Below are 17,642 nucleotides of genomic sequence, written 5' to 3' on the forward strand. Positions count from 1 at the left end.
TGAGGAGATGCACTGGAGTCAAGAGAGAGTCCTCTGAATGCCACATTGCAGTCCCCAAGCCTGTTTTTTCGTTTGTTTGTTTAGAGTTTGGGTTTTTGGGGGGGGCTCTGTGAGGATTATCTTTTCTAACAGCAACAGCCCACGGGATGATTCCTGGGTCCTTTTGGAGCTGCAGAGCTCCTGGTCTCCTGCATCAGCACTTTCCCAACTGCAGTAAGAAGTTACTGTAGCATGTGCTACCCAGGAGCAGGGAGGACAGCTGGTCCCATCACACTAGCATGGGAGATGTTGCTGAGGATGCTGCTACCCCTTTGTATGGATTATCAGTGCAGGATTTTAAAACACTTTCAACTTCAGAACCACCCAGGCTGGCCCATCCCTCAGCCACCTTTGAACACCCCTTGGCCTCTGCCCAGGTGGTGTCCCTTGCTCTGAGTCTAGGTGGGATGTTCAACACCATCCACTGCCCAAGCAAGGTTGACATCATCACCCTGTTTGCCATGGCCTGAAGGAGAACATGAGATACTTGCAGGAAGAAGTCACTCCAGTTCCCAGGCACCCAGGACTGGGCAACAGGCATCTCTCCAAGCAGCCAGGCCTTACATCTCCACACCTTTCCAGTACAGTCTCCAGTCAAACTCTTCTTTTTTCAGCAAGGGCAATGTCACTAAAAACCCTGATCGTGGCAAAAGCTTACAGAAGGAACTTGCTGCTGCTGAATTCTGTGCAAACACTATCCTGGAAAGTCAGAGACCTGCCCTGGCTTGACTGCAAAGAAAGAACTGCTTCCCAGAGGGACTGAAGACATCCATAGTTAGACTGGGTACTGAAAGCATAGGAGGCACAGTCACTCACTCGCAGACAGTTATGCTTCATCCGCTGCTAGCAAGCAATTGCAGGGTTCAAACTGGAGTCAAGGTTGAAAAGTCTTGGCTCTGATCCTGGCATCCCAAATCTAAGACCTTAGGCAACGCCTCTTTCTCTTCTCTGCTCCACTGTAAGAGGAGGATATTGGTACACAAGTCTCCCAGTAGTGCTGGGAGAGACAATTACCCAGAGACAGCAAGTGCTACAGATATGCAAACATCCAACTCCTATAATCCTCCTTACCTGATAGTCAAGGTCACAGGTTTGGGGGATCCATCCACACTGAATTTGAATTCTTCTGTGAACTCCCCCAGGATGGTGGACTTGAAGGAGATCTGGATGACCTGGAGCCCCTCTGGTAAAATGAGGCCCTCCTGGGGGCGAAAAGTAAAGCAGGAGCCCAGAGCCGTAGCCGGAGGGATCAAGGCAAAGAGAGCATCGATGGCTCCTTTGTTAAACAGGATTGCCTACAGCAGCAAGAAAAGCAAAATGGAGATACATAAGGAATCTTCCTTTCATACAAAAGGCTGATTTACAGATGTTAGTTGTTTAATTAGAAAACAAAAGACAGAAGATGTTGCGTGCTGCTTCCTGGCAGAAGCCAAAGCAAATACAACAGGACAAATTCTGCCTTTGTGTTTGCTCATGTAAAGCAGCAATAACACCCTATAAACAGAGTCACTCTGGGTTTATTCCGGTGACGTAGAGCAGTCCACTCAATGGACTTGCAGCGCAAAGCAGGTATCAGCATAACTGAGTTGATTCAGAACAGTTCCTAAGAGCAGAGTGGGAACAGCATTACTGGTGAATCAACACATAACTGCTTGTGGCCAGATAAGCCCAATCCTGCTAGGTGCCAAACGCATTCAGTTTCCATCGCAGCCTACAAGCAGAGGCACTTGTCACCTCTCAGGACCTTATTTGCTGGTGTATCACCTCAAAACACACTCACTCCTTATTGAAAATTGGGAACATAAGCTCCACGGCAGAGAGAAAAGCAATAGAACCTTGTGTTCTACAGCTAACGGGGTAGATTAGACAGAAATAAATACAGCAATAGAAGAGCAAAAGAATGATTTCATTTTGGGGAATGACCTAACAAAACACTCTAGGAACTTTCTTCAGACAAGCATCATTCATGTCCTTTGCTGGGACTGGATCATTCTGTCGAATATTCCCCTCTTGGTCTCACTTTATCAAGTGCTTCAGGAGCTTCAGGTGAGAGAGATAATGGTGGAGCAGGGCAAAAATACTATACTCTTTTTCTTAACCTACTTATTTTACCAAGCAGAGTCTTCTACATATAAGCACCCTTATTTATTGCATAAAGTAGAACAAACACTTAGACAGCATGATAGCTAAATTCAGAAGTATTCCCAAAATCTGCTACAACACAGGTTTTAAGCTTCTTACCATTTTTCTTTAACCTGCTAATTCTTTTGTCTTTACTCAGAAAGAACAGTCAGGGGAAAAAAAAAAAAACAGGTGAGGGGGATACCAGCTCCACCTGTTCTAAAGAAACTCATTTATAAATATGCACAGCCATCAATGAAGATTTCAAATTATTTGCAAGAAATTGCAAATTTAGAACCAATGCCATATTTTGTTGAACACTCGAGATCTGCTGCCTTGAACATGCCACAGCTGCTCAGTGCTTCTTCAGCTTCAACTCTTTTCTACTGGTCAAGATATGCCCACTTCTGCCAACGAGTACTGGCAGTATGTCACCAACAAACCTGCTCAAGGCAAAGCTGTAAATTTTCTGATTGCTGCAGGGCAAAATCCTGCCATTTCCATGCACTCCTTTCATCTGTTTTGGGTTTCTTTCCCCTACCTTTTGTCCTTGCAAAATCTGGCAGAGAAACTGAGAAAGAAGCATAGAAATGTGCTTTATTCTTAAATTTTGCAGCTGCTGCTGAAAATATTTTCACACATTCCAGCTCCTCAACAGTAACCTGAAAACTACTCTCATGTATTTTACATCCTGGTTACAAATGGCACTTAGGGAGACCATGCTGAGCTGAGGTTTACCCACAGTCTAGCTGCTTAGGACAGCACTAACAGCATCATCTACTTATTCATATTTTCTGAAGCAATGAAAATAATAAATTGATACAGAGAGAAGCAATAAAGTATCAGCATTAAAAATGCATAGAGAGCAAAATATTTTTGTACGGAAACACCTTAGCGTGCCCTTCCCTGTCACAGTCAAGCTTTTGAAGATGTCTGGCATGATGCATTGCCTCATTTACTACCTCTTTAGGCTCCTTTGTTTTTCATCTTTGCAGAGATTTGAGGCCACCGTGGGGGGCAGACAAATTGAAGTTTCCTTTGCTTCATTTGCAGAAATTCTCTACTCTTTCTAGAGCCTGAGAGGTACCAAGACTGAAGTGTGCTGAGGCAGAGGCAAGGGAAAGCACTCCCAGTTCATCTGCAAGGGACAATTTTGAGCCAGGAGACTGGACAGCATTCCTCAGACTCCAAGGAATTAGTAGGATGCACTTAACCGAAAACTGTTTGCAGTGGACTTGAACTCAAATGCAGTATATTTGCTCTAGCTGCTTTTTAACAGCCAGAGTATAAAAGGTGCATTGCACTCAGGGCAGAAACAAAGCCTCTGAATGCTTCCCTTTTTGGCCCAATGTTCTTTTCATGTTTCAAATTTTTTTTGTGTGCTGCTAAATGCACCTGACATAAAACCTCCCAGCTGCCCTCAAGATGAGATTGCTAAGAAAAAGCCCCCAGAGAGAAGCAGGGATGGGGGCTTTGTGAACAAGAGATACACCTTTCAGACCCCATAAAAAGCACCCAGACTGTGTCAAAACCCCTGAATATGATTATTATGGGGTGCTAGCTCCCCTGTCCACAATTGCACAAGTCTCTGGAAATCTCACTGTACACGAGGCTCACTGCTCCGCAGGATGCGGTCCCCTCTGGCTGCATGGCCGGACAGGCAGAGCCAGCATCCCCACCGAGTACGCCGACAGCCCGCCGCTCACCTGGTATCCGTGCGCCAATCCGAGAAAAACCTCCCCGATGTCAAGCTGGTCAAAGTCGAAGCGGAGCTTGGGCCCTATGCCTTCCCCTCTGATGTGCAGGGGGAGCCTGGTCTCACGGCCTGGGGAGAGATTTCCGTTTCAGTACAGCCATTCCCTCTGTTGCCCTGGATTTTTCCGATTACCTTGGCCTGAAGGCCCAGCAATCTTCTGACCATGTGCTAACAGGGACCAACTCTAGATGCTCCACCAGAAAATGAGATGCTTCCCATCCCTCAGGAGACATGCAGGGAATAAGGTGCCCCTTGGGCTGGGTTTCTGACTGAGCGATCATTTTATACCCTGAAAAAGCGACACTGAATTTAAAACATCATCTATGAATTCCTTCCCATGCATTTAGATGAGTTTTGAAATCCACTCAGTGTCTTTCAGTAGCAGCACGAAGCTCATGAAACAGAACTAAAGATAAAAATATGCTGTCTATACTAATGCAATATGAGACGACAGCACAGGAATCGAGAAGCACAAGCTGAGGCAAGGCAAAGCCCCTGATAATGCCTATAGGCACATCTGAGGGCTAGACAGAGCAGGCAGGACACCTCAGCCACTGCCTGTGCCCATGCACCTACAGCTCCGTACCTGTGGGCCCCAGGGCTTGCCTCCCACAGAAGCCCCCAAATTAGACAGGGCCTTCTGATCCCCAGAGGTGGGAAGCACCCACCTACTCCCACCATGACGCTAGAGCCTGGCTCTGCAAAGACACTTTGCCTGCAGGCTGCTGAGCAGTTATGGAAATCCTGCCTATTCATTACCGACAATCAGATAACAGGGCACGAATGTGCTGCTAATATGCACATCCCTTGCTGCAAAGGTAACCATGAGAACCCAGGTTCATAGCTAAACTCTAAGACGCTGATTTTCTCCTCTAAGGCTGCTAAGATCATCCAATGCCAGGTCTTTTAGTCCAAAGGCTGTTCTGAACCACTGGAACAGCCCAAAGTGCCCGAATCCTAGCCCAAGTTTGGGATTGGGTCTCTCTGCCATCCCATTCTGTTCTGCATGGAAAGCAAGTAGCACAAGAGGGAGACGAAAGCCCCAAAGTTGTATATAATCTTCACTGTAGTTTTCGTGCAAAAATATTCCTCTGTCCTACAAGCTTTTGTGCGATACCATTTATTAAAGATTAGGGATTAAATGGTTGCCTTAAAAAAAAAAAAACCTTTTGCACAGTTATTCAGAATATCTTAAATGGCTTCCTATTGGAAGGAAGGACCCAGATATGACAACACGGTGACTATATCACAACTTGAAAAACTCTCCAGGAATAGCCTGGGCCCGTTTCAATGATTATTGACTTTTTGATCTCACAGCCATGTTTGATAGAATCCAAAGCCAGAAAATAATTGGTATGGAGCTTTTGTTACATTCAACATTTAAGTGGATACAGCCAAAGTCTGGCTGATAGCAGGGATGAGAGTTATATTTTACAGCTTGGCTATTAATTGGAGGGCTGCGTATTTCTCTTTCATGGATATCACAAAAAAGGCAGTATTTGGTGCTCATTGTCAAAAGACTTTTCCGTCTTGGATCACATGTGGTTTAATTTTCATTAGAAAGAATCCTAGGTGTAAACCATCAATGCTCTTGGGAAATGGCAGAGACTTCCAAGGGACAAACTTTTGCCCATGATCACACTGTAAAGCTTGAAAGCACAGACCAATATGAGAGACTTGTCCCATGGCCACTGCAATCAAACAAACCAGTGGCAATTCTTCTCCTTCTGGAGCATGTCCTCAACCTCTCTTGAGAGTCCAAAGAAACCTTCCTTTCTACCCCTACATTGATCCTGGAAACCCCAGAAATTTTGGTCTTCCTCCTTCCAGCTGAACCTCAAAGTGGGCTTTTCCCAAAGCAGGAGGAACAGACTAAGCTACAGGCAGGATCGCACAAGGAGAGCTGAGGAGACCAAATGAGATTATGTCCTCCTCCTCTTTGCTAGGAGCTGGGGCTTGCAGGCACATCCAGCCTTTGCCCAAGGCCTGGGTAGGGGTGAGCTGTGGTCCTGCAATTTTCTCACTGCAGCATGTGGCCTGAAGCACACAGACCAGCATGGACCATAGTGAGGGCACGAAGGGGCTACAGCCCCCTGCTTGCCCCCCATCCCAAATCCACATCCAGCACTGGAGTCAGAATTTGGATCCGAGTAGGAATAATAGCTGCGCATGTGATACAGGGTGTACGATTTGGCACTACTTTCCTACAGTCACCTCCTTGCTTTCAAATACTTGGCAGTGTAAATGGCACAACAGCCAAGGACTTTGACATCACTTAACTTGCACTGCTTTCTGACACCTGGGTTCCTGTTCACAGAACGTCCCCACGTTTTGTGACTGGTTTTGAACATGATTCTCATCTAACCATGTCACTAAACAGATACCCATAGCTTTACATTACCAGTGCCGTCCCATTGCAAGGTAAAGGGGTGAATGTCACTCGGGATTTTGTCTCTAGTTACAAAGACTCGCCACCAAAGGCATAGCCCAGGCAGGTGAGAGTGGCTTAGAAACGCTTTCTAGAAGATACTGGTCATAACCCAATACAAGGAGTAGTTGCTGCATTTCTAACTATGCACCTCCCTAAGGACCAGGATTGGGAAATCTGTCACATGGAGTCAATGCGAAAAGGAGAAACATTTCCGAGTACAGCCAAACTTAAAAATGAATTTTAGGTGACTGAGTCCCACCCTCTTGTATGCTTTCCTCCAGCACTCAAGAGCCACGGTTTTATTTGCATGAATAACTAGGAAAGTTCATTCTGAGCTTAAATATTTGCCAAGAGCAAATTTCAAATCACTTCTCTCCCTAACTGCTAGATTTGCAAGTTGCACAGTGCTGATTAGTTCAGTAAATCACCTGATCCAGAAGCATCTGCTAAGCAATTTGTGGAGGCACCTGCAAAAAAAGTAGAGGCCAGCAAAGCCCCTTTCCTGTGGGGGGGCAGGGGAAGATCCAGCTGTACAATTCATGGTGCTGCACTGGGATCTGCTGCAGCAGAACTTACAAATATTCACAGCAAGGGGCACACAGGCCATCTGCAAATCACACTCCAAAGGGATTTGTGACTGGCACGCAAGATGCATGAGGAATGCAGTCACACTTCTTGGAGGAATCAAGCAGCAAAATTAATTAACACCCTAGTTAAAGATCATTAATTTATTTAAACTTTTTGCACCAAGGGACCTTGATTCCGACTGTGACAGTCTCCATACTGACAATACAGAGGATCAGCTCTATTTCATAAGGGACAGGAGTAGGCTCACAATTTAAATGACCTCCTTGAGGTCCCTCAAGGATCCAGTAGAAGAGCATGGAACAGAGCTAAGTTCTCCCAAGGGCCAGTCTGGGGCTTTAAAAAGCAGTCTCCTCTTACCCAATGCAGTTTGTTTGCCCAGTTCTGTTCCCCTAGCTCCCAGACTGGCTCAAGACTTGCACGCAAGTCGCCTTTCAGTTTCTCTGCCACACAAAGTCCTCCTAGTGCAACCCCTGAGGACCCCTGTAGCAAACTGATAGATGCCCCCGTCACCAGAACAAGAATCTCAGACCCAGGAGCACAACAGCACCGAGGGGGGAATCCCTCGGGAACAACTTTTCAAATACAGCCTTTCGTTCCCCAGCTCTAACAACTGCAGCTGGTGGGCTGGAAGACAGTTTGTTAACACAAGCCCTGTGTAATTACTGTAGGTGGCATTTGCCAAGTAAACCCTATGCAATTACTGTATAAATAAAAAGCTGTTTCATGACATTTGTATCCGTCAGCTTGGAGCACTAAGGAAGGCAACAAAGCAGCCGTGCTGGTGATTCCGCCACCCTCCAAAACAGGAGCCTGGATGCTAGAGGACTATGGGCTTCACATATCTTCCTATTAGATGGGGTGGGAATATGGGGAAACCCACAGTGTTCCCTGGATAGGTGTTTGCTGGTGATCTCTCACTCTCAGAAGATACCTTAAAAAGCACCATGTAGGAAAGGCCTGGAGCCCGAGAGGAAGGGCATGGTAACACAAACTGCACAGCCTGGTGCAAGCATTCCCTGCCCCGTGCCAGCACAGCAAAACGATCACCTCTGTAAGGGCAAAGGTGGTATATTTGGGTGAGTGAATAACTGCTCCCAGCAAAAGTTGTGACAGCACTTTTGTCAGACAGGACAGGCATAAAGCTTGCCTGGCACAGATTGCTTGGGCTACAGTTTCCAGGGATGGTTTTCACTCTGCTGAGCACAGCAAGCTCTGTGCACGGTCACCTGGATGAACCATAGACTTAGAGCCACAAGGTGACAATTCCCATGCAGGGAGAGAAGCACTGTGCTGGCTGGAGGTGGGGGCTCAGCAAAGCTCAGCCACCTTAGGCCAGGCAGCACCTGGGTAGCGGGAGGTGATCCAGGGTCAGGAAGCACATTTGCAACTCTCTGCTTCTACTGCCTCAAGAATCTGATTATGCATCCTCGTAATAAAGATTCATCTTAGATGTAAATGGTCTGTAGGGGTTTAGTGCTGTTCTGCTAAAGCCGTTCTGCTGTGCTGTTCTTTGTCCTTTACAAATATGTCACAGCAGAACGAAAGCTGGCAAACCCACGGCATGAAAACTCATCCCTTCATTGCCTTAGCTGTTCCAGGGTCAATGATCCAAGCTTGGAAACCAGGCATCCTGGGTCCTGATGCCTAGGATAGGAAGCTATCCAGAAATTACAGGTACAGCAGATGTGTGCCAGCACAGCCCTGCTAACCATTGGCACTTCCTAGCAATAACACAAGAGCTGAAAGGGCCAGAAGACTCTTTTTGTGTCTCATCATCACAGTGGATAAGAAGAGAGAGAAGAGGGAGCTGTACCTGAGATGTCGCAGTAGACAGCTTGTTGGTAGACTCTGGCTTCTCGGGGTTTAAAGATCACATTAATTTCAGCTGTAGAATTTGGCCAGACATCTCCCTCCTAAAACAAAAGGGGACAAGAAACTGTTTATCTTCAAATGTTACATTTCATGTTTTCAACCACAGCCTTATAGCCTATATTTACAGTGTCCATAAAGAGCAAGGAGCAAGCAAACATTTGTCAGTAAAATTTATAGGAGAGTTTAAGAACAGCTGCAAGAAACTCTTCTCAATCCCTTACCTTTACTAGTACCCAGCAAAGGCCTTTTGTTAAACCAGAGATATAACTGGAAGCAAACAAGCTGGTTTACACTCCAGCAGATCAACTAGGCCAACTTTCGCCAGTGGTACCAGCTGGTCTAAAGAAGAAAATGCATCCTCTCTCCTGCAAACCTTCTCTTACATCCTCATATCACTATGGCTACGTGAACGCTTTTACTCAGTTTGGGAGAGATTTAATAATCAAATGGATTTTTCCATTCTTTCTTAAGAATATTCTACCTCATACACTTCACCTGTATGTGCATGTGTGTGTATATACATACATACATGCATGCATGCATATTATGTGGTACACAGCTGAGTGAAGGGCACTTGGCACCTAACAGAACAAGCCCTCCTGCCTGGGAGTCAGTGAAGAACCAACGCCTTCCTGCTGATGGTTGCTTCTGCCCTCAGCCACGAGCCAACACACAGGTTCCTCCAGTTGATACAAGATCTGAGAAAGGAGTCAAGAGTCTGACACATCCCTGTTTACCTCCACAAGATGCCTACATTTCTGTTTCCCTGAACACAGGATCAGGCAAGAAGAGATGGGGTCTGCTCACAGCTCCACACTTTCAGCCAAAACTCAGCTAGAAAGCTCTCCTCTCTGTCATGCTCTTGTTCAGAGATTTAAGTCTGGACCACACTACTGGTGCTTCTGCAACTGTCTGCTGCTTCCTTGGAGTCTTCTCCCTCTGCTCTGCTCCCGAAGGAGCAGAGCTCTCTGGTCAATGCTCTGGTCCTGGCACTGGTACTCTCCATCCCAGGGAACCCACAGCTCAGCTGCACCCAAGCCTCACTGACCATTTTGAGAGAGATCCCTACTTGGTAAAGGTACTCACTTGTTTCTTCCAACTATGTTAAATTGTTAAATAAAGGCACCACTTACATCCCCTCAGCCCCACTTTCACAGGCACCTGACTCAAGCTTTAACACTACAAATGGCTGTTCACGCATTTATTGACATAAATATATGCACCTCTGACAACTGTAATAATACTCCAGGAGAAATGAAAAATTTATCCTATAGAAAGGGACAAAGAATGAACAGAGTTATTTTTCTGCCACCAAAATAAGGCCTGAATCTGCTTGCTGCAGGGTGTCCTTAGTACTTTGTCCAAAAGTGTCTTGAACTGACTGGAGCCTCCGGCACTCCTGCAGTATAAATATTAAATAACCATAATACTTCCCATTGACTTAGCACTTACAGATCAGAGGACAGTCCCAGCAAAAATTAAAGAACTATGACAGTGAGTTATGGGGCTGCAGCTCCAAATAATTCCCTAATGCACAGTCTGCTTGGAGTGAACAGAACAGAGGAAAAGAACAGGCTTGGAAAAAACTATTCCAAACCCTGACAAACCACAACCATCACAATAATAAGGAAAGTCTGAAACCATAAGTCACTTGGAATCTTCTCATAAGCTAGAGCAAATATATTTGCCAGATCAAATGCACTTCGTGCTGTAGGTTTCTATCCAGCCAGCACTGGATGAAGATGAAACATTATTATATCCCAACACACTTGCCCAAGGAAGCATAAAGCACGATTCGGGGGCATCAGCCTGCAAGCCACAGTCAACACGCTTGCTTATTAGAGAGCCTTTGGGTCCCATAGGGATGCAGCATGGACTCATAAGCATCCATAGAGCTACCTTAGATTTATGGCAATAAAAATATTCTGGGGGCTCGGAACAACATAAGCTTGGCTATGATGCCTGGAGCTTATCTAAGACAAGCCATGGAGAAGAGGCAGTTGGATGATAGATTTCCCTGGCTTAGCTAATCAGAGTCTAACAACTCACCAGTCCTCATCACCCAGCTGCTCACTGTGTGTTTAACAGAATGAATTCAGTCATGTCACTCTAGGCAGACTGTCCCGGGAGGGGGGGTGGGGGAGGATGCACTATACAGCTGATTTTGTTTGCTTCAAGTCTGCCGTCTGTAGCTAAACGCACATCTCAGCTCACCAGCTTTGTGCGTTTCTCCGTACAGGGTGCTGTATAGACTGAGCAGCCCAGTGGTAACATTTGACACCCCCCCCCAGTGCTGTCAACCTCTGCCCAGAGCACTGCAGAGACCACTCGTGCAGTCCCTGAATTGCAAAGGGCATCTTGCCTGGCTTATTAGCACCATCAGCTGCACAAAGTCTCAGCTGCTGCCACGCCGAGGAGGAAGCATTACCAAAACATTGCTTAGATCAGAGTGATGGTGAGGCCTGAGGTCTTCATCTTATGGAAAGGGCTAAAGCAGAGAAGCATGGCATTTCCTGAGCTTTATAACCAAAATACATTACATGGCTTTTGGTCTGAGCCCCCGAACTGTTCTTATTATACTTATCTACAGGATAAAAACATGAACTACATTATTTTTTGCACTTACCCCCAATTTCTTACAACTGATCCTTCAAAACTTCACAGAAACTTTTCAATTCACAGCGCGGGCTGATCAGCAACACTGAATGCCTTATGCGAGAGCACTCAAGGACATCTGACATTAGAGTCCATCCATCCTCTCCAAGGCAAAACTGAAATTTCCACTACAAAATGAAACTAGTCTATAGTTTCACTTACACCAATGAGACTCCAACTGTTCCTGGATTTGACTGTGGTTCTGCAGTCAGAATTAGGAGGGCTGCGCACAGTCAGATTACTTAGAGGCACCCAGCTTAGAGTTTGTACCGGCTGTCAGACAATGTCTACCATAAATTGAGTACCAGATTTGCCTGGGACTGTATTATTCCTTGCAAATCTTTGGAATATATCTGAAAAAGCAGAGTGAGATTTTATATCATCTGATCTTTTGTCCAATACTGGCTGCCCTAAAGTAGCGTTTATAGCTGGATAGAGGGCAGCTTCATCAAGCCAAATCACGCCTGGGACATTTAGAGCACATTCTTCCTTCTGTTCAAGCCAGAAGACGAGCTCCTTTAAGCGTAATGGAGCAGAATCAGCTTTTCAGATCAACTATCTAGCAAAGTACTCTTTTGCTGCTCACTTCTTCTGGATTACGGACTGATGGTACTCACTGGTCTATTTATGCACTGCAGTCAGACATATTGGCCCTGTGGACCACTTAGGGACAGTTTGGTTATTACTCAAAGGTTGACAAAGGCGATAAATCTCCCATTAATGGAAGCAAGCGTAATACAATTCATAAGCAAAAACAAACCTAAGCAGGAAAGGGAGAAAATTAAAAAGAACCATTGGCCTGATGAATATGTATCTGCTAACAACAATGCAGTTTTACAGCTGAGTGAGTTTAGCTGACTTTGGGATTTGATGAACTCCAAGGCCAGCACATCTGTGACAGAAATACAACTGACACAGTGATCTTAGCCTACTGTTTTGGAGCAGAGTAACAGCAATACATTACAGAGGCAGCGATAGGGACAGACCCAACGGTATGGGGACTCAGGAGTGGGGTGTGGAGCCAGAAGGCACAAAAAGCAGCAGGAAGCAGTTCACAACAGCACACACTACGAGCTGCACTCAGATCAACCGTCCTTCTTTGGTCATTGCTTCAGCTTCGCATGAACAGGGTTCAGTGGGCAAACATACCTGTTCCCCCACTGTTGGCAGGGAGCCAGCTTAGACTTGCACTCTGCACGCGTGAACTAACCTAACTTGCACAGGAACAATCCTGGCTTCAGCAGTGAACATGTACAGGGAGACATTGCAACTACAGCAAGGAGGGATTAATAAAAAAAGGGAGCTTCATTAAAAAATATATATATATATATTTTGGAGAATTCTACAGAAAGTGAGGCACAGCAAGGCTTTTGCCCACAGTGGGAATCTGTCCACACCACTGTGGTGCTTCCACCGCTCCTCTCAGAGCAGCCCACCACCCTCCAGGAGCTCCTCTGAGGCAGGGCTGACAGCCCCAGTTTCCCAAAGGAGGTCCCAATGTAGGGAAACGGCTAGAGCTTAAAGACCTGAAAGCCTAAGCATTCAAGAAAGATGTGGGGTATTCACACTGCTAAACTTTATATACTTAACTTGAATCACCTACAGGGAGCCTTGGGCTAGCATCCCTTGAAGGCAGGAGCTGCTGAACAGCACAGGGTCTCCACCATCTTGAGCAGGACTGGAGACATGAGGGGACTCATAATTGAGACACAGGAGTTCTGCATTAAAGGTAAGCAGTGAGGATATCCCTCCTGCCCAGGGCAATGCAAAAATCTTTTCTAGTCCAAATTTAGCAGGCCTCACTGGGGCCAGGCAGGGTGCCTGTGTACAGTCCTGGCTCCCTCAGACCGCACAGCGTCTCCTAACAGAGGTGGCACAGGAGTGCTCTGGGGAAGGAGGAAGCAGGGTGAGCTCTGGGCACCCAGCCTTGGCTTCTCTGAGGGGGCCCCAACTCTCTGGGAGGGACGAAGGCAGGCAGGCCAGTCCTCCAAGCAGCTGCCCCGAGCCAAAGGACTCTTGGCCTTGGCTGAAGAGAAAAACAGGTGCAAGCAATGGACTTCCAGGATGGGGAAAGGCTGACATGAGAGAAAACAGGCAGCACCTAACTCTGGATGTCTATACACCTCCAAGGCCAGGGGAGAGCAAGCCACAGGTGGACTTCAGGGGATTGAGCTAACACTCAAAAGCATTCAGGGCTGCCAACCCCTGCTCTCTTGCACCAAGTTCTGTCACTCCTCACACCCTCCCCACAAACACACCTTTGAAGCTCCTGTTCCCCAGCATGCCTAGCTCTTTCCTTTTCACCTGCTCTGTATCCTGTTGAGGATGCAAACACATCAATAAGCTTTCTATAAGCCCTTCCCAAGCCTTCCCAGGTGATGGCAAAGCTCCCTGTACCACAGGAGCTCCAACAGGAGCATCTTTTTGATAGGCTTCCTGATAGCCAATTTGTATTCATGATCCTTCAGCGCTTAACTAGTGTTGGCCTTGTTTCCCTCTAAACATCTTAATGCTTTATTACCTACTGACTGTAGATATCTTCAGTTCAATATATCTAGAGACATCTTAGAACAGATGTAAAGTCAAACCAGCTCTAGCTACAACATTGCTGCCTCAACTGCTTCTTTTTAAAAAACAGACTTCAAATCTTCCTCCCTCAAACTTTGTTCTCTTACTCTTGTTCTGAGCTGATTTACGAAGCTATAGATGCATCTATCCCACTCCAAAGGGGCAATTCTGGGACATCTGCTTGCACAGTAGGCTTCCAGACATGCCCACCTCGATGGGACCTCTCATGCTGCTTGCAGAAATGCCTGCGGGCAGCCCCAGACTGCCAGGCCATGCATTAAACTGCCTCACCAGTGGTATGGTGTAAAAGCCCCAGGAGTGCAGGGGTACATGGTGTCCCACATGGTCTGGAAAACAGCCTCTGCAAGTGCTCTGGACTGTGCTTGCAGAGCTGCTCTCCGTGCAGACACTGAGCTTGATGTCAAGAGCTAACCCTTGGAGGAATCCCATCCAGTTTGATTTGGGACAACAGTGCCTACGCTCATCCTGTTCCCTGAAGTCATTTTCTCCTGCCATGAACAGGCCAAGTACTACCTTAGTGGCGCAAACAGGAGCCAGGCTAAAAAGAGGAACTGCCTTGTGCAATCAGGTCTGCTTTAATTTCCTTTATCCCACCACTCAGGGACCACTGTCCCCATTTAATCCTTGTCCAACCTCTGCCCCCAGCAGTCTGTACGCATCTGTAACAGGCACCAGGTAGCTGGACAACAGCAGAGACAAAAGGGATACCCGGAGTCCCACTACATGCCAGGTCTTGCACCTAGCAGGACAACTCAAGTTCAGGTCCTGGAAAGAAAACCATGGGTATCTTCATTTTTGCAGGAAGCTTTTGGGAAGCAGCTCCTAAAGGAAGACAAGCCCCTCGCTACCGCTTTCCCAGCCTTAACTGACTCGCTGTCCAAGACTACCTCTACTCTCTACTTAGAGACAAGTAGGCACAGAAGGCAGGACAGGGATATCATGGCTTAGCAATCTGCTCTGGCTGCCTGTTGGTCTCCATTGGGAGATAAGTCATCTCTGCTGCATCACTGCTGCTAGCAGAAGGGGGACTGGAGCCGGGTCAGTGCTGGCAGGGCATTTATCTGGGTGGGCTCAGACTCTAGCATTTGATCTGGCCTCTTGGCCCAAAACAGCCCAAACTGAACATCAAAATGGTGACCTCCCCTGTACCCAAAAATACATCTTCAGAGACAGCCTGGGAGAACACTGCCAATTCACATCTCCAAACAGTAAAGGAGTGGAAATGTGTATCCACAGGCATTATTCTGACTGGCTAAGTTCCTGATTGGGGTGATTCGCTCAACACCACCGAGACCAGAGTGACTACTGCAATGTTGCTCAGATCTGTCTGTGCACCATATAATAAATCACTGTGTGAGGGAGCCTAGAGCTTTGGACACATGTCATTTCTTTTTTTCAAAACCTAAATAGATGAGAATCAGCACACAACACCCTTTGCTGGGGATGATTTTTTGCCAGGGATGATTTCTTGCCAAGCTCCAGGAAGCCATTCAGTGACGCACCTGAGGTGCTGCTGGATCCCACAGTGCAATCAGATGAGATTTTTCCTAAGACACCAGAGGAAACAAGCCTAAGGACTAGCAACATAACTTATACTTTTATATACATCCACATGGCTCTCTGGAATAATTCTAATGCAGCATTAATGCTGGAGTCTTGCACTCATATCCTCTCACAAGCAAACCTGCACCAGTACCTAGTAGACACAGTCCCTTGAGCTCCTGCAAAAATCACTGTTCTGCAGGATTCTGTGTATTTGCAGGGAAACTTTTGGCAGTATGTACACAAAGAACGTGCATGTACTGTCAGTGAATTTGTAAGCCAAACAGTTGGACTCCAAAGGCAGAGAGCAAGAAGAAATAATCAGTTATGCTTGATTCTACTATTCCATGATCAAACCAAATTCTTTTAAGGAAAAAGAGATGTATTCTGGGTCATTTTTGTCATTTCTCCCTATCATTCTTGCTGTATGTCAGACTATAAAACTAAAAAATATTATGAGTTATTTCTCCTGGGAAATTAAAATAGGCTGTTGAAGAGGTTCCTTACATTCCTGCTACCCCATAGGAAAATGAGAACTGCTGGTTAAAAGGACATGCTTCATTACCCACCCTTTCAGGCTAGCTGCTACATGTGTATGAGCCACCTCAGGAGTGAGTGGTCTGCCTGGGCTGGCATGGTCTCTACAGGACAACAGTTGAGTCAGAGCATGGAAAACTACTGTGAATATTAAGCAGGAGAGAAATAAAACATACAGTGTGGTAAACACGATACTGCAACACTTCTGGCTTAATGTTGGCCTCAGACAGGCTACAACTGGCAGGTGGCATAAAATACAGAAGGTGGCTGTATGACGACAGAGCACAAAAACTGTGCAGCTGTTGTACACCGGCTTTGCTACAGTGTGAAGCAATGAGATATTGGAGGGGATGGCACACAATATGACTCTCAGGTCCAAAAGTGATCTCAGTGCAAGAGTCCAGCCTTAGATACCTGTAGACCCATTTTCCCTCTCAGATTCTAAATACTGAGTCTGCTAGTTCTCCACCAGCCTGAATAAGAAAAAGCTGCTCTTGAAAAACTAGGCACCACTGCCTGTTGGCCAAATCCTCTGCTTTCTCTTTTGCAGAGGGGGGGAAGATGATCCAGAGAAAGGAAATCACTATTCAAAGCATACATAAAGCAAAGACAAAGCTGGCAATGGAAGCACAGACATGATGCCCAAAGTGTATCCTGCTAGTTCAGGACACTTATCATGAGAAAGGCAGTGCCAAAGCCAACATCTGCCTCCTTCCATAAATAACTGAAGCCACACGGAGCTGTGGGATGGTCCGTTGCTTCCCATGGAGATGGTGTCTTCTGCCAAAAACTGAAGTGCTCTGTAGTAACCTCTTCTTTGGATGAGCACCAATAAGTGTATCACTTGGTTCTCCAGCTGAGTTGGAGATTTACAGAAACACAGACAACATTGTTACCTCTAGGACCCCCTTGGAATCAAAATAGCAGCAGTTTCACAACCTGGAAATCCTGAGGACCACCTCCGTCAGCTCAGAGTTAACACATGACACTTAGGAATCACTGCAAGGCAATGACAGGACAGCGATGACTTGTCAAGGACACTGCAATGGTAGCAAATCCTTGTCCTCTCTTTCCTCTGGTGTCCATTTCCAAGGAGTCAGCGCCCACGCGTTTGCAATGTGATTCACAACTGAGCTGTGGTGGGAGGGATGCAGTAAAAAGCAAGGACTTTGTCCTGTGGTAGCCACCTGGGCTTCTATCACAGCTGCTTCTGCTGACATAGCATGCCTATTTGCAAAAATAAATTAAACCAAATTTGAGATGCGCTCAGAAAGTCAGAGTTGCATAACAGCCTGTTTCCCACAGGCTTGGAAGGCTGCTCAGAATGTTTATGGTCACATGGTAATTCTGAAATCATTGCCTTTTCTCCTTTTTTATTATTTTCATCAGCAAGTTAACCCTATACAGACTGAAGTGTTCTGCTGCACCGTCTACAGACGGCAACACCTGAAAATACTGACAGATCTGCTGGTCTCATCTAGTGGTCCACTTCCACTGCAAAGCTTCTGTCCA

General features: G+C 46.3%; 1 protein-coding gene across 1 annotated transcript in view; it reads right to left on the reverse strand.

Annotated features, from left to right (window-relative positions):
- HYDIN (HYDIN axonemal central pair apparatus protein) overlaps positions 1–17,642 on the reverse strand; it is a 172,307-nt gene that overhangs the window by 109,987 nt on the left and 44,678 nt on the right. Inside the window, exons 10-12 of the mRNA XM_067302835.1 lie at positions 8,749–8,848; positions 3,867–3,985; positions 1,111–1,334 (exon numbers count right to left, since the gene is read on the reverse strand). Coding sequence (XP_067158936.1) covers positions 1,111–1,334; positions 3,867–3,985; positions 8,749–8,848 — 443 coding nt within the window. The remainder of the gene's footprint in view (positions 1–1,110; positions 1,335–3,866; positions 3,986–8,748; positions 8,849–17,642) is intronic.

The sequence above is a fragment of the Apteryx mantelli genome, chromosome 10, assembly GCF_036417845.1.
Source record: "Apteryx mantelli isolate bAptMan1 chromosome 10, bAptMan1.hap1, whole genome shotgun sequence".
Taxonomy (NCBI): domain Eukaryota; kingdom Metazoa; phylum Chordata; class Aves; order Apterygiformes; family Apterygidae; genus Apteryx; species Apteryx mantelli.